Source organism: Lissotriton helveticus, chromosome 2_1, assembly GCF_964261635.1.
Source record: "Lissotriton helveticus chromosome 2_1, aLisHel1.1, whole genome shotgun sequence".
NCBI classification, from domain to species: domain Eukaryota; kingdom Metazoa; phylum Chordata; class Amphibia; order Caudata; family Salamandridae; genus Lissotriton; species Lissotriton helveticus.
In genome coordinates this window covers 515,825,007-515,851,408 of record NC_136059.1, presented here as the reverse complement: position 1 = coordinate 515,851,408, position 26,402 = coordinate 515,825,007, and the positions used below count along the sequence as shown (strand labels likewise).

The following is a 26,402-nucleotide window of genomic DNA, read 5'->3' as shown; positions in this document are numbered from 1 at the left end:
TTCCAGAGTTGGAATGCCCTTTTGAGACTGTGCAAACCTACTAACTTGCATATTTTAAGGGATATTTATTCCTGACAATGGCAGATAAAATACCTCTGTCAGGGTTGGGAAAAAAGTGGTTGGAGGGAAAGTAAACTTCCAAACACTCGCATGAGCAAATCTACACCTGCATATTGGCTCATGCTAAAATGCACTTCCAAATATTTTCTAAGAGTACTATTTCTTGGCCTACTTATGTAAAGTCCTGTGAATGCACGAAAGTTGTAGATCTGCACTTAATCCAATGACATGGGTGCCCTTTATTTACTCATTGGCCCCTTAATTATGTCTGGTGCCATGATCTTTAGTGTTTATTAAAATTGTGTGCGTCTCTCTCTCTCTGTCTATCAACTAGCTTCACTGTGACGGCATTCTGTTCTTTCACAAGGAGCATATCCACACACAGTTGTTTTGTTTAGTGGCAGGAACTACTGTACAATGTGTGCTTTTTGAGACCAAAACTATTAGTGCTTTTGCCAATGTTTGTTGTAATGGTGAGGGTCCGACAGCTCCCACACCAATACGGTTTTACAAAAACCATGCCAAAACAAGTCACGCATTGACAAATCCAAAAGGCTGGCCAACAATTTCAGACCTACTGGCTTTACCAATGCTTGTTTACTTTTTGTTTCCATAATCTTATTAAAACTGGTTACACTGATTTTCCATTATGAATATTTTTGGGAAATACTAGTGTACATCAACACATTTTACTTAATGATGCTGCAAAGAAATGGTACCCAACGTTTTCAGTAGTTTAGCAAAATGTTTTGGCTTTTCTTTTTGGGGAACATTTTATTTTGAAAGCAAAGAATCATCCATCTTGCTTTCAAGCTTCTGCAAATATTTGCATCTAACCAGAGAGCATTCTGAGAGCAGTATACATAGCCTCACATTGCTAAACATTGAAAACATGTGAACACATTTTTATACTGGAACCACTCTCCGTAGTGCAGTCTGAGCTTACAACATTTACTTAGAGCGCGCACCCTAATAATGAAAGCTTGCAATTAATGAACCATAAATACAAGGTTGACCAGCATTAACACATGGACACAAATATTACCTTAACTGCAGACAATGCCCTTCCCTGATCAATAATATGGTACTGCAAACTGGCAGCCAAAGGATTCCTGCTGTAGGGGGTTGAGCCTACTTGTGCCAAGGTCAAAACACACATCAAAACTTGTTGCCCTTGACCCGAAACAAATGTCCCGGGCGTTGGGCTATAGGAATTCCACATCCCTGCGCCGCGTCCTTAACCGTTATGTAGAGGTACCCACCAGGGATGCCTCTTCTCACTGGTCATTGAACCACTGGCATTAGCCATGCGCGCATCTGCAACTCATTGGGGCATTTATACGGGAGGAGTTCCTCACGCAATATCTTTATTCGCAGATGACCTCCTCTTATAATATACACACAAGATGTTGGGAGGATCCCAGATACTGTACCTGCTATACTCAGCCAGTTTGCCCATCTATCAGGGCTACGGGTTAACCTGGATAAGTCTGGTCTGTTCCTCATTGAACCTACCGCGTCTGACCCGATGTTCTCTATTGATGGCACCCCAGTCGCACGGTAGCCATCCACGCTTCGTTACCTGGATATTAGGATTTACCATAGTGACTGGGACCTCCTGGATGGCAACCTCACCAGAGCACTTACATTCCTGTTGTTGCAGATGACCTTTTGGAAATCACTGGCTAACTCGGTGGCGGGTAGGATCTCCCCCATCAAAATTGTGGTACTTCCCTGCCTCCTTAATTACTTTGCCAATCTGCCACTATATTTAAAGCCTCCCTTTTTTAAACCAATTGAATGGATGATTTATGGCAAAGTTATACCAACCAACAGGCCAGGGAGGGCTGGGTGTACTAAACCTGGAACATTATATAGAGTCCCAGCTTTAGTGGGTAGCTCGGTGGGTGGAAGGCAGGCACTGGGTGATAGGAGGCTCCCCTAACAGTACATGCAATTCTTTCTATCTTCCACCCCTGCAAAGGGAAAAGTAACTCACTCCCCCTGTTGCTACAAGTAGCTTACAGATGTTTCCGTAGAGCGGTGTTCCTCACTAGACATATAAAACCGTATGTCCCAGCGATCCCCTTAATCAGGACACTTAGGGGACCCAGATGCACCACATCTTTCGACTTGGTGGACTGGCACAATGTGGGAATCCATACACTTGGAGACCTGTACTCCAACGAAAGACTTGTGCCATTCAATGATTTGGTACAATAGGAAGGAATGGCCCCGGTTGAAATTTTCTTCTATACACCTCTTGGAATAGGCTATTGCAAATTTGGAGATATTATGCAAGAGTAACAAACAAACATGCTACTTCAAAACATCAATCTAATGGGAAATGGTAGCCATCTGGTTTGCAGACACCCTTCGCCTCCACACCGCAGCAGATCTGACCCCACAGAGTACGAAATGGGAATCTGATTTAGGTCGCTCAGATACAGAATGAAAGATGATACCAACAAGTCCTACACTGGTTCCTCGCAACACTAGGTTTAAATTAATATAATTTGATTTAGTACACCGGGTGTACCTCACCCCAGAGAAAATGAATCTGCACTTTCACAGAACTAACTCACACTGTCCTCACTGCAACCACTTGGATGCAGACATTGTACATGTTATGGCATGTCATAAGCTTCGACAGTTCTGGGAAAAGGTTACATTCAACCTGTTTGAGTGCACTGATAGACAACTCCCAAACTCTTGGGAATCATGCATACTGGGGCTATTCCCTAAGGGTATGGCACACAGGGCTACAGGTCTGTTTCTAGATTTGGGCATGGCAGTGGCAAAAAGACTCATTACATGATGTTGGAAGTCCGGGGTACCTCCAGTACTCCCGGCCTGTCCCCGCCGGTCCTAAATTGGGCAGCGACTGAGGGCGTATTCCTCAAGAGGGAGGATACACTAGGACTAAGGAAGTTCCCGCTCTCGGACAGCTGGAACACAAATTCTGCAGCACTGCGGCTCAACCTACAGTCTGAATAGAAATACAGATCACACAACAAACAGTGCCTGAAATCAGTTAAGTCTAGGGTTGGGAACTAGCCTCATGCACGCTGGGAAGAATGCAGTGCCTCGTGTGACAGCACATATATATATGGGATACCATTTTATTTGGAAAAGTATTAGATACATGACTTTATGGTTATACACAATTTCTCCTAAAGGGAAGATGTCTGGAGCTCTGTTGTTGCCTGAAGATGTTGAGGTTGTTAATACAGCATATACATTGACCTTAAAATATCATATGGGAAATTGTCATGGTCCCTGTGAACGCTGTGGGAAGAAAAGAATACAATGCGGAATTGATACCTATATGTATGACAATGAGTTCACCGAATGTAATCAGTTGATGTAATATGTCTTCCTGTCAATCTTGTGCGAAGATGCCTTAAGTACGTATACCATGCACCTGGTAGAAATTACAGTATTATTTTGTATCTCAGTTAGAAATGACAATAAACAGATCAAACTAAAAACATCTGTATCTTTAGCTGAAAGACCTCTATGGATCGGGCTCTAAACTATCTGAAACTAATACTGCAGACCGAGCTACTGTGCAGAAGGCTGCTATTGGATTTGTCTAGGCAGAGGGCTAGTGACCTGAAAGCGAGTCTATCTGATGCTCTACTGTTCAGTCCATGGGGACAAGAGTGGCAACCCGAACGCAAACACAACTGTGCTCATGAAACAGACAGTGGTAGAGCAGACTGCCCCAGTAAAGTGTAATAGGACCGAATGCACTCCTAGACAAACAATAAAACTGTTGTCAGGATATTAGTGATCCACCATTACATGTCTAGGAGAAAGTAATGAGAGGAGACCTAAAATAAGCAATGTTTGACATTCTAGTCCCAAAGATGTGAAAATTACAATTAAGTTACACAACACTATCACTCTATGGGACAAGGCACTGTTGGTAGGAAAAAATATAGTTACTATATTCACATATGTATTATTTTAAACTATACATTTTATGATTACTGCACAAACTGATGGTCTCATGAACAATTCCACAGCCATGCGCACTCCTAGATTGTGCATCTCAGTTACCAGAATAGAGAAACAGGTTCAGTTAGCAAATTCTTTGAGCCATAATATATTTTAAATGAGTGTCTGGGTAACCACTTAACACAAAGGATATGGAAGGGTCCAAGGGAAATAATTTAAAGACAGCGGAAAGTATCCCCAACTAATATACAAATATAACACAAGAAATCCTTGGGTCTATACTTGCACACAAGAATGCATCAAAATCAATGTGCATCAAAAGATTTGAAGGATTGGAGACTCACAAAATGTCCCATATAGACAGGGGGACAATCCCGTTCAGGGTGAAAACCCTCACCGACCATAGGTGGCATGCTTCATCATATGGGTTTCTCCTCCCAGTGGGAGACCTAGTCCCACTGAGGGCTACAACTCCCTTACTGGTAGGAGCTCTTTTGATGCACATTGGTTTTGATGCATTCTTGTGTGCATGTTGAGACCCGAGGATTTCTGGTCTAGGTAACCACCCAAGGTGTAATATGTTTTGGGTGCCATCTCTGTATAAGGAAAAATCAAAACTGAATTTCCTCATAGTAACTTCCAGAAATGTATAAAGTAATAATTAAAAATGTACTCAAAATGTTAATTTCTGGAACTCTATTCATTTGTGATAGCAAGAATGACTAAATTGATAGCATGCCAGTGCGAACAATGTCTATTTGAGGTACTTTGCTACTAAAAAATTAGGAGTGTACCTAATTGAAGGCTCCTAATTTTAACAAAAGCTGGCCTACCTGTCAAATAATTTAGTGGGAGTCATGTCTTTCCTAACAAGGTGTTAATTCCACATCTGTTCAGTTGCCAGGTTTTCCTTTTTTTTAAATCTGTACTAGAATGTAATATTTTGGGGTACCAAAAGATCAGCTATATCTTACAGACCCCGGGGACGCAGGTCAGAGACTACACATGAGGAAAGAAGGCATGGTATCCATTAGGCTGTGTATGTGATTAGCTCCAAGAAGAGTGTTATTGGCGTTTGCACCCTGCTATTTAAATAGATCCTACCATCAGATGATGGGAAAGTTCGACTGTTAGTGGGGATGAATAATTGAAAATATCAGTAATGTGGCTATAGTCTATACAAGACCTAGATGTCTAGATACCCCCACGTGTCGGATTAGGTGAATGAAAAAATTCAAAGAGTGTCAGGTCCTGAAGAAGATGGCAGAAAGTATACATGTTCCACAGAAACGCGTGTGGGCCATTTTTCTGAACAAACAGTTCATGACAAATCAATGGAAGGCTAAAGAAGAATGGTCTCCTTTCCTGTTTTTTCAAGATTTTTTGTTCTGAGACGCTGACTCTCATATGGAAACACCTGGGCTTTCAAAATACTTCTAGGTCTGGTGCCGAGTCCAACAACTGACTCAGTACACTATCTAATCCTTTCTGTTAACATCACACCATATTTTCCCCTGGAATACATATAAGCAGCGGGGAGAACTACCATCTTTATCAGGATGATCCACCTGATCAATGACGGTGTCAGTTTCAGCTGAAATGAAACACAACTGTGCATCCTCTCAATGATCCTTGACAATAAACGCTTCAGAGTCTTGTTCTGAGTGCACAATTTGTATCCCCAAGTACTTCAACAGCTTACCCGCTCACCACACACCCAAAATATGACCGGTGCGTTCCACTCATTTCGCCCAGTTCCCCAAAGGAAAAATCTGTATTTCGTCCATTTAGTCTTCAGATCCCACTAAGTCCCAAATGTCTACTAATTTAAGTAACTGCGGTACCATTCTCTCAGGTTTGGACAAATATGCCATGTTTCATCAGAATGAAGTGATACGGTATGTGTAGTGCTTCCAACCAGAACTCTCTGCGGGTACAATTAAATTGTGGGCCTACGTGCTATGACGTCAACAGCTAATGCAAACAGCAGAGGCGATGGTGGAATCCTCTCCTTGTTCCTCATCAAAACTCCCAGCTGTCTGATCAGACCATTAGTTCTCTCTCTGGCCATAACCTGGGAGTTGTACAATCAACCTTCATCCAGAAATTGGGAAACACGTGCAGCTCTAAAGAGCAGAAAATAAAAGTTCTATCCTTAAGAGTCAAAGATGTTCTCTTTATCAAGGGATAGGATGACATAATTCTTGGTGCTTTCCTCCAGCCAATATCGACAATGGGTCACCTGAGCAGATTGTTCTTCTTCGTAGTATAAAACCCGATTGGATTTGTCCTGGTAGACTATCAAATGTAATGTTTGCATTTAGAGTCCTCAATGGATCCTCTGATAAGGGCATACAGGGCATCTTCTGTTTTGACCAGATACGTGCCATTAAACAGATCCACTACTCCACATTCCCCCTGCATCTTTCCCAACAACCGCATAGTTTGTAACATACCCACCACAAGACATCCCAAACATTAAAAGCACAAGTCACGATCCACCAGCCAACACAACACTCAATCAGTCCTCATTAGCATCACATTGACAAGCACCAGCAGCAAGCACTCTTAATTCAACAGTCTTGTTAAAGCCATTACTCACAGAGAACTTTAACATGCTGTGATCTTATCACCACCCCTGGCCTTGAGGTACTCATGACAGAAATCTGGCAGTGACATACCACCACCAACCACCCAGATGACCCTGTTGCACAAAATTACAGTACCCAACATATTGAGAAGCAATTGTAATCCTCCATTAAACATTGCGGCTGTGCATATACCAGTAACAACCTGATCTCAGCCATACCACACTGCCTTACACTACAATTCCTAGTACAATCAACAACTTAAAGGACAATACAGACAGTATTCAACACCACATCGAAAGCAAACTCAAGCCTGTCATTCCCTCAACCATTTCACCCAGCAACAATCCTAAATGGCCAACCGTCTACACTTAACGAGGGAGAAGACCAGATGACAACCAGTATCCATCAATACGCAGAAGATGGTCAACTCTGGTTGGTGTCCTTGCTAAAAGTCACCTTCAGAAAGACTAAGGAGAATGTTGCCTTCATCTACACCTGAGTGATTAGAGCACAAATTAAGGTGAGTTACAGAAGATAGAATTTATTCTCATTGCCAAGCCAGCAAACAACTGCAGGTACAGAAGGGACTCGAAAAGATGAACCACAACAGATTCATATCATACCTCGTCACCAGCAATGAGTCAACTTTTACATGGACATTAATCCCAGCTTCAAAACACATCACCAACAAGATGAAAAAAATCTTGGCTCTACAGAGTGAAGCCATTTCTCCCAGATGACTGCTTCTGGGCAGCCATCCAGACAGTAGTAAAGTCTTACCAAACAGAGGAAAGGTTCACCCACCAGCAGCTCACCTGGCCCCATTGATTACGGCCCTTGGTGCAGCAGCACAATGGCAAAGGTCTTCGGAACTTTGACATACAGCCAACACTCAGACATCCACAGGCTCTCTCTTCCAGTGAAAATGTCCTTCAAGATCTGGTGCATAAACAACTGAGCTGCACAAAATGTCTCCCCACCTTACCTAGCACCCAAGATCAAAACCTTTGGAGGACTACAAAAGGCACGAAGCAAAAAAAAAAAAAAAAAAAAAAAAAAAAAAAAATCACAAAACTCAAGACTACAAAATGAGGGAAAGACAAGGTCAGGTGCTAGCCGGCTTCCACCATCTAAGCACCCAGGGTTTGCATAACTGTTCACTGATGAAATCCGCCAAGCACAATCGCAAATCTTCAGGAAAAAAACTCAAAAACTGTTCTTTATAACAATACCATGTTGCAAAACTCCCCAACCACCAAGACACCGAAACAGCTCCAGCATCACGTTGCTGCCACTGTGTCACTCCAGCTTATATGTATACCTAGTACCCTTTCCCTTTGGAAATGAACTCCCTATTACATCACAGTGCATCGTTGCTTTATACCTACCTCTGTGCTATATAAACCACATACATGATCATCCCCGTTTTATGTGCAGTGCAATGTAGCTTTTTGAAGCTAAACCATATTCAAACAATTAATGAAGAAAAAGATAAAATACAAAGTTGTCTACTGTGATAATGCACTACTCTAAATGTTCTACTCAAGACCTCAGCTTTCTTCGTGTATTTATCTACAGCAGAAGTCCATCCCCACAGTACCAGGAATTTGCAGAGAATAATAGATTTTCCATGTGATAATGCACAAATCCAAAAAAGGCAGATACTAGAGTAGAACACTGAGGATAGAAAGGTTTCCTACCAAGACAGAACAAGAAAATACATTCATAAAATTTCCCTTACAAGAAATAACGTACAGAAACAAATTTCCATATGCCACAGATCGAGTGCTTTATGGCAAAGATATGAATTAGATTTAGAAACTTATAGCTGAGCTAACTGAAGATACAAGAGTGAGTTCTGGGAGAAACAGGGATGAACTAGCCCAATCCTCCTGGGTAAAAAAATATTTATTCCTATAAAACTCAATCCTAAAGTAGAAATGGTGTCCTAAACAAATTTGCAGATGGACATTCTTAGCAAGTTCCACCTGGAAAACACAAGGATTACCTCCAGTAAAGAATGTGAAGTTCTGCTCAGCGCCCCCCCCATCCCACCTAGACATTGAATCAATGAGCCGTACAGAAAGGTGGTTATCCTTCAACAAAAACAGCCAGAGTAAAATGTGCCTCCTATTTTTTCCATTTTGCCCATGGAATAATACGGATTATACTCGCCTTTGCGGTGTAGTATACACGCTGGTAGGTATTGTACTTTCTGTTTGCATGATATTTGTCAGAATTCAGAAAATGCACAACCGTCAGCGATTCAACATCAATAACAAAGAAATGAATTTTGTGGTGCCCCTACATGTGTACAGGATGAGAAACTGCTCGTACGTTTACAGATGGAGAGGGATACGTTTTTATTCTTAGCAGTGGGTTTAGAAACACCTAGTAGCACGAACAAGGCTATTAGTCATGTAGCAGAACGTTCCTGGGCCATTTTGATTTTACTATGGGGATGGGAGGTTGCCCAGTTTTGTTTTTAGTTAGCCATGTTGCCCTACTTTAACTTGCTTAGGCCATGGTCCAGTTTTCCTCATTGGCTTGCCCTTATCTTCTAGTCCTTTTGCTCCCTCTCTCGGTGCTTCTGTGGCTCACCTCCATCTGTTCACTGAGTCCATCAGTTTAGTGAAAGGGTCAAACTTCTCACTCTATTAGACTGTGATCATTCCACCACCAACACTAAAAGGCACATATATTCATAGTACCTGTAATTGGTCTTGAATAAGACATTCGTAGTTATACAGAAGTGAATTCTGTGCATGCCACTCTTGAAAAGAAACGCCAGTCAATTAAGTCATTACCACATAATTAGCAAGTGACTGAATTTAATTTGGGATATTTAAAGACTACAATTACCGACTAAACATTTCTGCAAAACATTAAACACATAGCACAAGAAAATAATGTTTTCCCTTTAGATAAAGTTTTACATCACCCTTAAGATGCCAATCCATCCAGGGGCTGGTATATCCCTAATAGTCGGAGAGTACAACTAAATCGGTTTTCTGACTAGTGAACATTTGCTCTATTTTCAGTGAAGAGATTAAACTATTTCCGTAGAACACAGTAGTTTCCAATGACTATGTGACAAGATGCACAATTCTACACCAACTCAAGCAGGTGATGTGCCACCACACATTTAAGATATCAATCTGTTTCATTAATTTCGAATAATAAAAGTGTAAAACAGGTGGTAAGTACCTTTTCTCTTCTTGGTCTGTGAAGCTTCAGTAGGGAGCGGCCCAACCCAGCGCTCTTCGGTATCTGCCTCTTTGGAGGGAGACTGTGACGTCAGCTCCTCTTTTTTCCCATTGCCTCCATCGCCAGAACTTTCTTCCTTGGAAGAGGGTGAGGAAGATATATCTTTCTTCCTTACTCTGCCTCGCTTAGCTGGAGTTTGGGACAGCAGTTCCATCTCCTCGTTCTCTTTGCCTCCACTTCCCATACCATCCTCTTTGGAAGGAGGTGGTGACAGCAGACAGTCCCCTTTCATTTCTTGGTTTCCACCATTACTGTCCTTTGAGGAGGTCCAAGATCCCAGCAACTCTCGCCTCTGTTCTCGCTCTGTAATACTGCCATCCTCTGTGGATGACAGACAGGACACCAGCAGCTCCATATTTCTCTCTCCGCTTCCACCGCCTTCCTCCTCTAATGGTGTTGATGCCAGAAGCAGAGCCCCCATTGTCTCTCTCTCTTGGTCTAACCTTCCCCCACCATCATCAAAAGGGAGTGTAGAGAGTGGCTCTTTTATCTTTTCTGCACTTTCAAGACTCTTCTGTGGGTGTTGCTCTCTTTTCCTCTCCTTGCCTATGTCAGTGGTGCTCTTTGCACGGCTACCACCACCAGACAGCCTGGACTCTATTTCCATCTCCACTATGGATGCATACTTCACCTCACCTCCATCTCCCAGTGGCACTCTCTCCCGCTCATCCATTCCAAATCCAGGCTTCACTTGTCCCTCTTCCTGCTGTGCTCTTTTCCTCTCAGCCTTTCCGGGTAAATGTTCTCTCTTTTCTTCTCCATACCCCTCCAGCTGTCTATTCCTCTCCATCAGTGGTACATGTTTTGCCTCTCCTTCACAACCCACTTCCAGCTCTGTTTTTTCATCGCGCCATGGTCCATGCTTCATTTCTGCTCTAATATGTACCTCTGCTTGGCTACTCCTCGCTACAAAATCAATAGAATGTTTTTCCTCTCCTTCGCTGTCTATTTCAGCCTCGGTTTTCCTCCCTTCGCTGCCAGTTACAGGCCCAACTTCTGCTAACATACCCTCTGCTGAGAACTTGTCTCTACTATGTACTGAAAGCATTCCATCATCACCACTTGCCTCAGCCTTTTCTTTAGTCCCTTCCTTCTCCCCAGTGCATATTATTCCCTCTCCACTATTATCCACCTGCATTTTATCCCGGTCTACCTCCATGTAGATATATTTGCACTCAGTACTGTCTTCTTTAGTTCCTTCTTTTTCCCTGCTAGCATCATCCTTTTTCTCTCCAATTTCCTCACTGTGCTCCTTAACTGACCTCTCTGACTTTCTTTCCTTCTCCGCTCCACTTCCTTGAATCCTTTCAGTGTTATGATGCTGCGCTTCTGGCTTTGTTCTACTTCGTTCCATCTCCATGACACTCAAGAAGTTCTCTACTTCATCCTCTTGCTCGATTTTCTTGGCCACTTGCCTGCAGCTTCCAAGTTTGATCTCTATGTCTTCGCCATCCTTCTCCAACACCCGTCTCTGTTGGCCATCACTCCTAGGTTTGTTCTCTCCACCATCTTCCCTTTCCCAATCCTTGCCCCTTTCCTTCTCACTATCACTCCAATGCTTTGACCCTCCTGCGCGAAGTTCCTCTTCTTCCCTTCTCTTCTGCTTCTTCCTGCTGCTCCTGTGCTTTCTTTGTCCACCGTCATCATGCTCCCTCTTCCTTTCCTTTTTCCTGCTTGACTTTGGCTCTTCTGCACCACCACCCTCCTCGTCCTCCTCCTCCTCTCTCCTCCTATGTCTCTCCCTGCTTTCCCAGTGTTTTCTTTCACTACCAGTCTCCTGTTCATGCTGCTCCCTCTTGCGGTCCTTCCTACTGCGCTCATGCCTCCATTCAACTTCACCAACACTTTCAGTGTGTTGCTCCCTGCCCTGGCCACTCCAGTATATCATTTCTTCTGGAATATCAGCACCTTCAACATGTGTCTCCATCTCTTGGCTGCAACCCCACTGCTCTCTGTCCAGACCCTCATTCTCTCCTATACACTCACCCCAGTGTGGCATCTCTCCCTCTTCGCCAGCCTGCTGCTTCTCTCTCCTCCTCTCCTTGCTCCTGTTTCTCCTTTCTCCACCAGCATCGTGGCCATCTGCCTCTTCCTCCTCCTCCTCCCAGGACTTCTCTCGCCTCCTCTTTTTTCTGCTGCTCCCAGACTTTCTTTCGCCACCAGCCTCATCCTCCTGCTTATCTCTCCTCTCCCTACCTCTGTGTTTCCTTTCTCGGCCACCATCTTCCTTCTCCTCCCTCTTTCTCTCCTTCTTTCTACTACTCCAGTGCTTCATTTCAGTAGATTTTCTCCCATCTTCTCCCTCCAACTCCTTATTTTCGTCAGCTGTTCTACCAATCCAACGGCCCTGCTGTCTTTTTCCACCCTCCTCTTCGGTCTTCCCAGAATCCCACATCTTCAGCCCACTGCCACCATCTTCATTTTCTTCAAATGTTCTTTCCTTCTCCCTGCCTCTATGTTTTCTCTCTTCGTAGTCCCCTTTATCTTCCTCATACATTCTCTGCCGTCGCTTCTTATCTGCTCTGGTATCATACTCCTCTTCGTCCTCTACAGCTATCTCCTTAGCCTTTCCACCATTATCTGCTTCATCCTCAAATGACCTTTCCATCTCCCTCCTACTCTGCTTCCTCTCTTTATTATCCAAATGTTCATCAACATGCGCTTTCTGACGTTTGTGCTTCATTTCTGATCTTGTATCGTAGTCTTCTTCCTCTTTCTTGACCGTAGCCTTTAACCCTCTACCACAAACCTCCACTTCGGTGAATGTCATTTCCATGTCTCTACTGCTGTGTTTTCTTTGTTCTTGGGCCCCTTGCTCATCTTCGGGTAACCTATGCCATCGGTGTTTGATCTCAGCACTTGCATCAAACTCTGCTTCTTTGTTCCCAGTCCTCGCCTTTATGCCTGTATCACATAGGACCTCCTCCAGTATCTTTCCCTTCTCCATACTTCTGAGTTTACTGTCCTTCTGAAACTCTCTTTGCTCATGCACTATCATCTCGTTATTTATCTCTGCTTCTGCACTACCCGATCCTGCCTTCAACTCCTTAATATCTATTTCTCTAGCATCCTGATGCTCTCTCCTCTCCTTCCTGCTGCGCACCTTCTCCTCTGAAGATTTTGTTGATTTGTGTACTCTCTTCCTCCGTTGAACAACCTCTTCTCCAGAACCTTTCTCCTCAGCATCCATATTCTCATTCATATACGGTGCCACTTCAACAAACTCCTCTCTCTGCACAACTTTCTCTTGGTTATCCCACTGCTTTACCTCTTCCTGAAGCCTTAGTGTACCACCATCCGTGGCCTGATGCTGCCCATGTGCGTCCTGCAACACCTTTAAGCCCTCAACCTGCACCTTCACAGGTCCCTGGACCAACATCTCTGTAACCTCACCTTGCTGTCCCTCAAACGCTTGCAACACCCTATCTACATCATGCACGTGCTGCCCAACAGGTTCTGGTGACACCACCTCTCCATCCTCTTTATACTGCCCAACAGGGTCCTGCAATCCTCCTTCTCCGCCCTCCTTACTGGGCTCCACAGGCTCCTGTAGAGCTATCCTATGGTTCTCTGCACACTGCTCCATCATCTCATCTAATGGCTGCTGACTTACTGTGCCCTCTTCAGAATTGCATACTCTGCTCTCCTCATGATGTCCTACAGGATTTTCTGGCTCTTTAGCGTGATCTCTTTCATGCTGTCCCATGGTTTGTTCGGGTGTCATCTCGCTGCTCTCCTCATGCAGCCTCATAGACTCTTCCGAGCTCTCATACTTATCATGACCATGTTGGTCCATGGACACGTCTGATACCTTATCTCTGCTCTCTTCATAGTGCCTCATAGGCCCCTCTGACCCCCTCTCTGTGTCCAAGCCTGCCTGCCCAATGAGTTCCTCCAATATAACCTCTCTGTTCTTCTCATGCTGCACCAATTCCTTCTCTGGTCCCTTTTCTGTATCCTCCTCTCCGGACCCTGCATGCTCTTTTGAAAACCCCTCTCTGCTCACATCCTGCAATCTCACTGAATGCTCCGACTTCTCTTCTATGGATTCGTTGTGCTGGTTCATTGCATCCACTGGCCCACTCTCTCTACTATCCCCCAGCTGGCTCGCTGGCTTTTCTGATTTCCTCTCATCATGCGACTCCATTGATGCCACGGACCCGCTTTCTCTACCATCTTCAGGCTGGCCCATGAGCTGCTCTGACCCCCGATTTCTATCATCATGCTGTGCAAGATGTTCTGCAGGTACCTTCTCACCACTCTCCCCTAGCTGTGCCACTGACTTTCCTGACGTCTCTCTAGCTGCCCCCTCAAGTGAGACATTATCCTGCAACGCTAGATCTATGCTCCCAAGTTTCCCTACTGGCTCATGTGATCCCCCCAACTCTCTAACATCCACCTGTAGTAACACAGGTTTCTCCAGACATATATCCGTATTATCATCCTTGTGTCCCGAAGGCCCCTGTGAGGACTTCTCGGCAATTTCCACTTGAGAGCCCTCAAGCTTCTGCATCCCAGCTTCCTGGCCCACAGGTTCATGCAACAATCCATGCTGTCCAACAGCCTCCTCCGAACTCACGACTCTGCTTTCTGCCTTTTGCAACATGAGCCCATCTGACTTCACTCTGCCGTCAGTTTGCTGTAAGTCGGGCTCCTTCGATATACCGTCTCTGGTCTCCCCCTGCGAGACTTTGTCTCTGTCCCCATCTCCTGGGTGCCTGGTTGGCTCATGTAATCCTGTATCCATGGCTCTAGCTTGTTGACCCCACGGTTCTGTTAACACTCCTTCTCTGCCCTCGGCCTGCTGCTGGCCCCAAGGCTCTACTAAACTTTCTCTGCCTTCTGCCTGCGGTCCCCAGATCTCAGTTGCTCTCTTGTTGTCTTCATCCTGTTGCCCCCAATGAGCCGTAGACCCCTTGTCTCTGTCGTTGTCCTGCTGGTTCCTAGACTCCTGTAGTCCTTTATCTTTGGAAAACTCTTGCTGCCCCCAGGCGTCATGTGATCCCCTCTCACTGCCATCCCACTGCTGCCCCCAAGGCTCGTGAGCTCGTCTATCTCTACCATCTCCCTGGTGCCCCCAAGGTTTTTGTGATCCCCTCCCTCTGCCTTCCTCAAACTGCCGCCAGGGCTCCTGCGGCCCTCTGTTCTGTCCCTGCTGCGCCCAAGGCACGCGACCCCCCCTTCCTCTACCTTCTCCCTGATGCCCCCAGGGTACACGTGGTCCCCTCCCTCTACCTTCACCCTGATTCCTACGGGGTGAATGTGATCCTCTCTCTCTACCCTCCCTCTGATGGCCCCACTGCTCACGTGCCCCCCTTCCTCTACCCTCCCCTTGATTGCCCCAAGGCACACTGGAGCCCCTTTCTCTACTATCGCCATGCTGCTTCCATGGTTTTTGTGATCCTTGGTCTCTGCCCTCCCACTGCTGTCCCCAGGGTTCGCGAGGGCCCCTCCCTCTGCCGTGCCTGTCTTGCCCCCGTGACTCTCGTGCTGGCCTGTCCTGCCCATGCTGCCCCCATTGCTCCTGGGAGGCCCTCCATCTGCCATCTTCCTGTTGCCGCCATGGTTCCTGGGGTGTCCAACCTTGCTGCTCCTGTGAGACCACGTTCTGTCCCTGTTGGCCCCAGGGTTCCTGCGATGCCCATGCCTGCTGCTCCTGGAATGGCCGGTTCTCTACATGCTGTCCCCAAGACTCCTGGGATAGGCTATGTCCAGGCTGTCCTGGCCCACTACTTTCTGGCTGCTGGCCAGGGGGCATCGTTGCTCCCCTTCCTGCCCCAGGAGGGGCCCAGGGCTCTGCTGATCCCCTTCCCATCCCAGGTGGGGGCCATTGCTCTGCTGATCCTCTTCCCACCCCGGGCGGCACCCATTGTTCTGCTGACCCCCTTCCAATCCCAGGAGGAACCCATGGCTCTGCTGTTCCTCTGCCCACCCCAGGTGGTACCCAGTGCTCTGCTACACCCCTTCCCGTCCCTGGGGGGACCCACGGCTCTGCTGCTCCCCTTCCGGCCCCAGGAGGGGCCCATGGCTCTGCGCCTCCAATACCAAGACCTGGCGGTGCCCAATGCCCTGCTGCTCCTCTGCCGTCCCCAGGCGGCACCCAGGGTTCTGCTACTATCCTGTTCGCCCCTGGTGGGAGCCATGGCTCGCCTGAAACTCTGTTAACCCCAGGTGGGAGCCAGGGATCTGCTGGACCTTTACCAACTGCTGGAGGCACCCATGGTTCCGTTGCTCCTCTGCCAACACCAGGCGGAACCCATGGTTCGGATACTCCCCTGCCCACCCCAGGAGGGACCCACTGTTCAGCTGCCCCCCTCCCCACCGCCGGCTGTACCCAAGTCTCTGCTACTCCCCTGCTGACCCCAGGAGGAGCCCAGGGCTCTGCGGCTCCACTATTAACTGCAGTGGGGACCCATGTCTCTGTTGCTCCCCTGCTTTCTCCAGGGTTGATCCAGGGCTCTGATCCTGCCCTTCCCGCCCCGGAAGGGATCCAAGGCTCAACAATTCCCCTACCTACTCCAGGTGCAACCCAGGGCTCCGTCGCTACTGGGATCCAAGGTTGCTGGGGTGTCCTGTTATCCCCCTGCGGGCCCCACTGTTCTTGAGATGCCATATTCTGTCCCTGAGGCCCCCATGGTTCTTGGGGTGGCTTGGTGTCCATTTGCTGCCCCCATTGCTCAGAGGGTGCCCTGCCCTGTATATGCTGGTCTAAGGGTGCCCGGTTCTCTCCTTGCTGGCTGTGGGGCTCTGCTTCCCCTCTGACCTCGCTCGGCTCCCGCCCGCTGTCTGTGCTGCTAAACGCGTTTTCTCCGCTACCAGGCTCCGGAGGCGGCGGGGGTGGTGGTGGGGGTGCCGGTACCGGAGGATCGTCTCGTTCCCTCGCTCGGCTGTCATCCCAGCGGGTCTTCCTCTGCCTGGATCCGCCGGACGCCATGCTCACCACTGCGTCACCGCGGCCGGCCGCCAGACACTGACGTCATAGACCTGCGACACACGGTCCAACCAATCAGGCGTTCACGCGCTGTTTTCGCCCGAACAGAAACGGGGCTACCGGGGAAGGGCGGATTGTGGAAAGGTTGGGATCAGTGGTTGGGAGAACAAGCTGTAATCGTCGCTAGGCGACCACGACGGGTCAGGAGGTGCCATCATGGTATGTATGAGATCTCGTCAGCTCTGCATATTAGTGAACCGATAAAACCGCAGCACTGCCAGCGAGACTACGCCCCACTGCCAGTAAATCGGCACGGTAAAAGTGCGTCAGTTTGGCTCATCACGGTTAAGGGAAGTACCCGCCGTTTAGCAGCAGAGCACATCGTCACTAGTGACACCGCACTGTGCACATCACTGCATATGTAACACCAAAACAGTGCCAGTAGGATTGCTGTAGTATTTATTGCATTGGTATTACTGTATTAGGGTTGTAGTAGTGGGTAAGCTATTGGATGTGTAGTGGTTCTTTTAAATGGAAACTCCAATAGTGTACAATGTAGAGTTCTGATTTGAATTAGGGAACATGTAATGTAGTAGGTTAAGTGTCATGGTTATGTTGTTGTGATTGGATGTTGCTGTGTCAATCCTTGTTGCGGTGCAACTGCAATAAACAACTTGCACACTTATGAGTGTGGACTGTGGGATCCTGAGGATTGGTCAAGAACGGTATTTAAATCTAAACACCCAATTTACAGATTTCGTCCCAAGGGAATATCCGCAGAGCTGCCAAGGTTTCTGATTGCTTATGTGTGACATTTTCATAATTTCAGTGGAATTATGAGTGACATTCAACTACTATGAGTGACACTTTCGGGCAAGCAAAATCAAGCACTAAAGACCAGCGAACCATATAAATACCAGAGATTACACCCAACTGACTAACAAGAAACTAAGAAGATCTTAACACTACTAAAAACACCAGATATGGAAGGGCTTTTAGTGTTGTCAGTGAACTTCCAAATGTGTGACACTTGGGGGGACATGTTCTCTCGAGTAAAACGAAGCAATGAAGTGCATGGAAAGAGATACATATAAAATATCAGACACTTTATCAACGAGAAACCCTAACATACCTTGAAACTGCTTCAAACCCTTGAAATAGAAGATTAAGCTACTGATACAAAATGATTTGTCTGCACAGAAGATATGAAAGTAGAGACATTATCATAAAACCTTTCACATCCCCATGCCATTGCTCTTTATTGCGGCCTAATACAGGTAAGCACATACTTCCGAAATCAAATGAACACAGGGCAGATATGTTATTCCGGCATGTAAAAAAGTAAGCGAAATCACATAAAGCTGGTAAATATTTGCAGCCTTTAACTGAACATACTACAAAGAAGTAATGCAAATAGAAAGAACTTTAAATGTGTTCTAGCGTTGATCCATGACTTTTACTTAGAGTAACCAAACACAGAAATGAAAAGTTACAAATTAATACATCTGATTTTGTTTCCAATTCTATTTAGTATTATGTCCAGTCATTAGCAGACTTGATAAAACAAATAAACTTCTCTTATTTATTTATTGAATGTGACAACCCTAGTCAGAGTGCTTGACTCACCTGACTACTGCTGTCCATCCCACCACTGCCTGGGAGTGGGTCTGATGGCTGAATGCTCCACCAGCGATCTTTTTTTTCACATTGAGGTGCGACATGTCTTGGTGATTCAGCTGGAGTTTAAAGCCGAGTCGGAGGGAACAAAGAGGCACAGGCAGCTCTTCTCTAGATTGTCTTGATCTAATTGGCAGCAGTTTTTAATACAGGACCCCGAGCATGTTATTTTCGGGCATGCCAGCCTGAGCACCAGTGATGCCTTCCTGGGGGCTGGCAGGATAATATAGTTAAAAACATCCTGCCACTAATGAGCGCGGACTACCCTCTCAGGTTTGAGGTTAGCACACAGTGCACTGCAAATTAAGTGCTATTTTGAAAAGAGGGTAGAAAATGCCTCCAAGGGAGTTTAATTTGAAAAAGAATTCTAATGTTTGACAATGTTGATAGAGTAGGACAATTGAATGGTCCTAAAGGAGTTTAGTTCAGTTAATCATATATCTTCAATGAAAATTGAACTCATCATACATACATACATAAAACATTTAACAACAAGCAACAAAAGACTACAGAAAGGTGTATATGCAAAATATTGAATTTTATCAAAAAATAATAGGCAGGGGTTAAAATACAAATATATAAACAGAAATACAGGAAGGGTACAATCAGTTTTAGTTAGCTTCTCTGTAAGACTGTATACACCTATCCAAAGTATAATGTTAATAATTTCCAGAGGATAAGGGTAGAGGTCGACGTTTCGGTCTCCTATGAGCAAATCCTTGAGACCATCATCAGGACTGATCAAATAATATTTGTAAGACCCTTGTTAAATTTAAGCCGCGAGATGGATAAGTTATGAAGGGCACTACTGATGTAGAGCGATGGAGGTTTTATGCTCTGAGCACATCCTTTGTTTTATCGCGGGTCTATTCTTTGTCAACAAGTCTACAGAATGATATTCACGGATAGGGAACAGCGGAAAATCTCAATTGAATCCCAGAGTCAAATTCAAATTTCAAAGCTTTATTAGATTATTAAAAACAATCACAAAAGCTTACAATATAAAACACAAGCTACAAACATTTCAGTTGAAAAGGAAAAAACAGCTCATCAGTAATGGGATTAAAGGGTTAAAACACCAGGCTTTTCCTATGCGAAACAGCTTTAAGTAAAAAAGTAGCAGTAAAAAAGCAGATATCCAGGGAATCAAGTGCAAATAACAATTTCAGTGCTTGGGCTGTAGTATACACAGTATATTTCTTAAAAACAGGTCTGAGATAATGACGACGAAGGTGCATATAGAGAGGGCAAATAAGCATAAAGTGTAAGTGCTTTGCCTAGTTAGGCCATGACAGGGGCAGGGAGATTGGCTATGAGTTTTCATCACTGGAAAAGCCACTAAATTATGAACAATGCCAAGTCTCAACCTCGTGAGAACAAACTGGTGTGATTGCTGGGTAATAGTTTTAAGGTACATAGGCATGCCCTTGTCTTCCAACATATTAGAATAATAAAATACATGAGTTGACATGAGGCTGCATTTGGCCCTGCGTGAATTAGATTTGGTCCCTATAAAGATATTTTTGAGTTCCTTTTTTGGGACAGTAACAGCACTAAGGGGGTCATTAACAATGTCCAGGTTAAAGATTCCACTAAAGGAGGATGAAACATAGTTTAACCAGGGAATCATACGGGCGTTGTCCAGATGGAGACAATCTAAAATAATCCGCCTGGTAAAATCAGTCTCATCTTTAACCCAAATTGACCTCCAGACCATTAAAGGTCTCATTCCCATTAGGTCTGTAAGATGGTTCCTACCCACCTCGCTATGGCACAGTTCATTAGATGCCGAGGAGGGTAGACAAAGGAGTCCTTTAAGGAACCGGTTCTCAGTGACTTGCAGTTCCCTGTGATTACAATAGCCCCATATACCAGAACCATATAGGGCAATGGCTACACATCTATGCCTATAGATATTTAACATGTCTGGTATGCGGCGACTACCTAGCTTAGATGCAAAGCGAAATACTCCAGAAGCGCTTTTGCCCATCCTAGCATTCATGTTTAAAATCTCGGGTGCCCAGAGTCAATCTTGTATGGATATCAAAAGAACCTCACAACATCAGGTTGAGGAGAGGTTGGAGAAGCGGAAGGTTTTGACTCAAAATTGTTCTGTTGCCAAGGTTCGAAGTAGTAAGTGCGGCAAACAGATAAAACTTGTACGCAATGCGAGGATCGTCTTAGTCGATCTGATATCATGCGTAATCTGGCTCGGAATCTGAAACATGCACCCGTTGGATCTAGGTCCAGGGATCGAAAAATCCGAAAAATTGTACGAGTCCTACAGGTCTAGTACCTTGAAAAATCTCCTCGACCTAACTGCAACCTACTTGACCTCTGTCTCTGAAAGCGGAGCAAATGTTACAAGAGAACAACAAGATTTAAAGGCATCTTTATTGCTCATTCGCTTTGTGAGCAATAAAAATGCCTTCAAATCTTGTTATCTTGTCACATTTGCTCAGTTTTCAAAGACAGAGGACAAAAGTTAGTTTGTCTTCCTACTCAACACAAAGGGCGCGTAGGACCTAAAAATAGCTCGTCCTCATTAATTCTACCTCGCAAATGCGAGCCGGTGAGTGGATTTGTCAAGCCCTGAGGTCAGATCTTCTTTCTATCTGATTTCGCACTTCTCTACTCTAACTAGCTAGGAACACTCATTAATATAAAACCACACAATAACGTATCGAGAATTGTTAGGCATTAGCTCCTTTTGCCCAACGGAAACCGCTTATCCGATGGTACTGTCAACTTCCGATGCTTCTTTCCCGATTCCCACATTAAACATTCTCGTCGATATAGTGTAAAACATTGTTTCAAGACTTTGTTACATGGAGGAAAATTCTCATGAGAACCTTCTTACCTAAGCTAAAAGATGCGCTCTATGTCCATTGTGAATTCAAAGCAAGTCGGATATGTTCAGGCAAAATAGTAATAATATTCTGTAATGCATTTATAAAATATACCTAAATCATTATTTATTCAAGTAGTCACAGCAGCTCACTGTACTGGAAAAGTGACCGAACATGGTGGGGCCGATTCACAGAACTAATTTATGACAAAATCCTAAACTTACTACTTTTGGTATTCACAGAAGGAATTTAGTAGTCTTAAGTTAGGATTTTGTCTTAAGTTAGGATTTTGTCCTAAATTAGGATTTTGTCTTAAGTTAGGATTTTGTCTTAAATTATGATTTTGTCTTAAATTATGATTTTGTCTTAAATTAGGATTTTGTCTTAAATTAGGATTTTGTCCTAAATTAGTATTTTGACTTAAATTAGGATATGTCCTAAGTTAGGATTTTGTCTTAAGTTAGGATTTTGTCCTAAATTAGGTTTTTGTCCTAAGTTAGGATTTTCTCTTAAGTGGGGGTGATACAGATGTTTTTAAGAGTACAATCCAGGATCTGGATCAATCTTTTTCACCCATTGTATGCATTGCAGTCACTCGCCATGCGTTCTTTCAAAGAAAACAGGAGAAGCATGACCGCATTGAAGACTGTTTTGTTTTTTAAAAACTGGCGATCTCATGTAGATTTGGAAACTTGCATGGTTAACTTGTTCGCAATCAAATTAGAATGTATGCTAAGAACAAGTCCATACAGGAGAGGTTGTGGGTGGAAGGCGAGGCTAAACTCAAAGACATTGAAGCGATTGTTAAGGCAGAACAGAAAGTGGGAGATGCGATAAATAAAGTATTGGAGGGAAAACAGAAAATCGTACAGACTGGTGGGTGATATAGAGACCAAAGAAAGCCGACCATGTAGAACAAGATAAGAACTTTAATATTCTGTGTTTCAGGTGCGATAATGCATCACATTGAGCTAGGTTTGAGAGTGTCCAGCTAAATCTGCTAAATGTTTACAATGTGGTATAATAGGTCATTATGTTAGGGTATGTAAAAGAAAACAGAAGGGAAAAAGTACCACTAAAGTAGTGTGTGAGAGAGAGAGTGAAGAGGAGGACAGCGAAGAGGGTTAGTCACAAACAGCGAAAAGAGTTGTACTGAACATTGCAGAAGACGGTACTAGTAAACATTTGTGTTGGGTATAGACTAGAAGAGCTAAATGGTTTTCTACGTTAGACTTGTCTGCAGCGTACCACCAGGTGGTATTGTTTCACAGCAGGAGACATCTCACTACCGTCTGTACACCGTTCGGCAGTTATCAATTCAGACGCTAGCCGTTTGGGTTAGTATTGGCCGCAGCCGTATTTCAGAGGCTGATGGGACAGTTGTTGGGACATATTTCTTCCAGGATGACATTTTAGTGATGGGTATGGGCAAAATACATCATGATGAGGTATTGAGGAAAGTATTATGCATTCTGGAAGAAAAAGGATTATCAGCAGAGGGCAGTAAGTGGAGATTTGCACAGGGGAAGGTCACATATTTAGGTCATGAAATTAGTGATGAACGGACCCCGAAATCCAAGGAGGAGCTGAGATCTTTTTTAGGATTAGCCAAATTCTGTTCAAAATTCGTAGAACATTTTTCACTCAAGACACATGAAATGAGACTTTTATTGAAGAATAAGACTTAGTGTGAGTGGAATGACAGTTTTCAAAAGTGGTTTCAAGAAAACAAGCGAGAAATTGGCAAGGCTCTAATCTTGTAGGGTTTTGACCCTAAAGCAGACGCTTTTCCACTTGCATTAATAGTGACAAAAGGGTTAGGTAGTGTATTGACTCAGAAGAACGAACAGAGTAAAGAATGCGTAATTGCGTTTGCATCTCGTTTTCCATGTCCCATGGGGAAGTACTCTGTGATAAAGAGAGAAACCTTAGCATGTGGGTGGGCTTTAGAGCATTTTCGTAAGTTCATTTCGGGACTACAATTCACTATAAGGTCTGATCACAAACCCCTCACCAAATTGTTGACCACTGAAGTAATGTCCTGGGATTCAGCAATAATTGCTAAGTTATCCACAAGACTTCAAGATTTCATGTATGATGTACAATATGTACCTGGAGGTAAAAATGTTACTGCTGATTTTTTAAGTAGAATGTCAATAACCCTAAAAGAATTGATCCAGGATCACTGGAATGAGGGGTGTGATGCAGGGATCTTTACTGAAGGAAATGGCAGTAGTATACAAAAAGAGGAGTGGATGGATGCATACAGTAGGGATGAAGTTTTGAGGATAAAATTGTGAATGAATGGGGCATTTCAGGAAAAAGTAAGGTGAAGGAGGAATCGAAAGCCTTACGGGAGGTGAGAGAAGAGTTAAGTGTGGATGACATGTTTATGTGTAGAGGCGAAAAAGTTATTCCTCCCTGTGGCATCAGGCGGAGGATTATATCCATTGGGTATGAAGGACATTCTGTCATTACACGTACAAAAAGGAGTATAAAAAGGCTTAATTGGTGGCCTAAAGCGGATTTAGAAATAGAGAGATTTGTACAAGAATGTGTTGATTATGAAACGGCGGACACGTCTCAGAAAACATTGAATCCCCCAATGTCCTCATTGGGATGTCGTAAAACGCAGTGAGATGAAATAACTTTGGATATAATGGGTCCTATTACATGGTGTGATGACACATGTAAGTACATAGTAGTTCTTGTGGATTTGTTCTCCAGGTGGATTGAGTCAGCAGTGGTTGATGAGATGAATACAAGTGTAGTAATGACATTTTGGGTGGAAGTTTTTCTTAGGGAAGGATTTCCAGAGTCAATTTTGATGGACAGTTGAGTGCAGTTCAGATTGGAGGAAATGAGAACTTCTTTTGTAAAGTTAGCTGGCATAGAACAGAAATTTAAGGCTTTGTATCATCCTAGGGGTCATTCTGTAGTGTAAAGAGAGAATAGAGTGATTAAAGGGATAATTCAGATCGCGTGCAAAAGACAGAAGAACTGGGATTACAAGCGCAAAAGAATTTTATTGGCATACCGAATGACACCATGAAAGGGCTGGAGACAGTCTGTTTGGTTTGATGAGAGGCAGGTTGCCTTATTCCAATGTGAATCCCAGGTGGATGAGTAGGAGTAAGAAATTGAATTGGGAGGCTAAGGATATGAGGAAGTGCATTTTGGACTCACAAGAAAAGACTAATAAGTATTGTGGTGCTAAACATAGAGTAAAGGAAGAACATATAAAAGGAGATCAATGGGTTCGCGTGAAATCGGGTAAAAAAGTGGCTAAAGGTGAAAGCAAATTCAGTAGTTCATTAAGGCTAAGAAGAGTTATGAAAAATACAGTGGAACTAACAAAATGGCAGTATTTGTTATATTAGAAAATGGCAGTGTTTGTCATATGAGTCGTACTTCTCTTGCCAAAAGGGGGCGTGGCAAAGAAGAACGTGTTGAGAATGATTTGCAATGTGTCGGGAGAAACAGGTATTGGTAAACAAGGAAGGGAAGAAAATAACAGGATCATGGATGAAGGTGATGTGTCACAAGATTTGGAGGAGAATAGTAGGACCAGGGATGAAGGCAAACTGCTGGAGTTGATCTTAAGGAGAGTAAAGAGAGTCGGAGTGAAAAAAAAGCTTTTATTGTTCAATTATTTAAAATCATTACAATATGCTAACAATATAAAAATAGTTGTCTAAAAAACGACATAAGTTATATTCCCTAATTTTTTACTCCAGTCAGTTCAACAAAACTGAAATGCCGGCGACTGGAGCGGTTGTGGCGTTCGGATAACAGTTCGCAAAACAAACTAGAATACACCAAAGCCCTGCATGAATATAAGACAGCAATAGTACAGGCTAAATCAGCCTATTTTACAAATAAAATTCAAGTATCTTCCAACACCGCCAGAGAATTATTTAAAACCGTCACTCCTCTGACAAAGAGCCCCCGCGATACTGTCTTTAGTCCCAACCAGAACTTTGTGACAAATATCGCTACCTTCTTCCAACAGAAGGTTCAGGCAGTTTACGATGATATTAGCTCTTCTGCAGTAGACTCACTTATTGAAAACAATGAGACTGCCACTCTGACTGGTTCCAGCTACTCCTGTTTCCCTCTGTTAGAGGAGACGCAGGTGATGGACCTAATCACACAGATGAAATCAGGATCCCCATTAGATCCCTGCCCGCCGCATGTACTGCATATGATTCCAAAGACGGTGGCAGCTGTCCTGACTCCCCTGTTAAACAAGATTATCATCTCAGGTGATTTCCCCAGTAGCTGGAAGAAAGCTTGTATTCGGCCCATCCTTAAGAAGGACACGTTGGACCCTACTGAACTTAAGCACTACCGGCCAATATCCTGCCTGCCCCTACCAGCCAAGATTCTGGAGAAAGCCATGAACCAAGAAATGATGAGATATGTTGACCATAATAAGCTCTTAGACCCTTCACAACATGGATTTCGTTCCTCCCACTCAACAGAGTCTGCCCTGATCATGGCAACTGAAAACATACGAAGGACAATGGACGAGGGTGGTAGAACGGCCTTGATTTTATTAGATCTAACAGCGGCGTTCGACACCGTGAACCACTCGGTCTTGTTAAACAGATTAAGAACCCTATGCTTTGCCGCCACCGCTCTGACCCTTTTAACATCTTTTTTGGACTCCCGAATTCAACAAGTGCACTGGGAAGGTTTTCAATCTGACGAATTCTCCCTCCCAGGAGGGGTCCCTCAGGGCTCGGCGCTATCGCCCACTTTGTTTAACTTATATGTCACTCCTTTAGCTGCCCTAATCCAATCTCACGGCCTACAATTAGTGTCGTACGCCGACGACACTCAAATTGTAGTGTCAGTATCCCAGTCAATCGAAGCCACAGCAGAGCGTTTTAAGAAATGCCTTCTCGGTGTAAAAAATTGGATGAGCTGTAATTTCCTAAAATTAAACACGGATAAGGCCGAGATAATTGAGTTCGGTCAGAAACCGTCCGTCTGGAGCGACCTCTGGTGGCCTCCTGAGGCGGGTTCCTGCCCTAGTCCTGCAGACAAGGTTAGGAATCT

The 26,402-nt window shown here is 44.4% G+C and overlaps 2 protein-coding genes across 2 annotated transcripts in view; one reads left to right on the top strand and one right to left on the bottom strand.

Annotated features, from left to right (window-relative positions):
• PPWD1 (peptidylprolyl isomerase domain and WD repeat containing 1) overlaps positions 1–16,857 on the bottom strand; it is a 387,705-nt gene extending 370,848 nt beyond the window's left edge. The window contains exon 1 of the mRNA XM_078675153.1: positions 9,822–16,857. Coding sequence (XP_078531279.1) covers positions 9,822–16,815 — 6,994 coding nt within the window. The 5' untranslated portion in view covers positions 16,816–16,857. The remainder of the gene's footprint in view (positions 1–9,821) is intronic.
• A 19-nt stretch (positions 16,858–16,876) lies between these two features.
• The window catches only part of CENPK (centromere protein K), a 471,484-nt gene continuing 461,958 nt past the window's right edge, over positions 16,877–26,402 (top strand). The window contains exon 1 of the mRNA XM_078675154.1: positions 16,877–17,031. Within this exon, the coding sequence (XP_078531280.1) occupies positions 17,029–17,031 (3 nt within the window). The 5' untranslated portion in view covers positions 16,877–17,028. The remainder of the gene's footprint in view (positions 17,032–26,402) is intronic.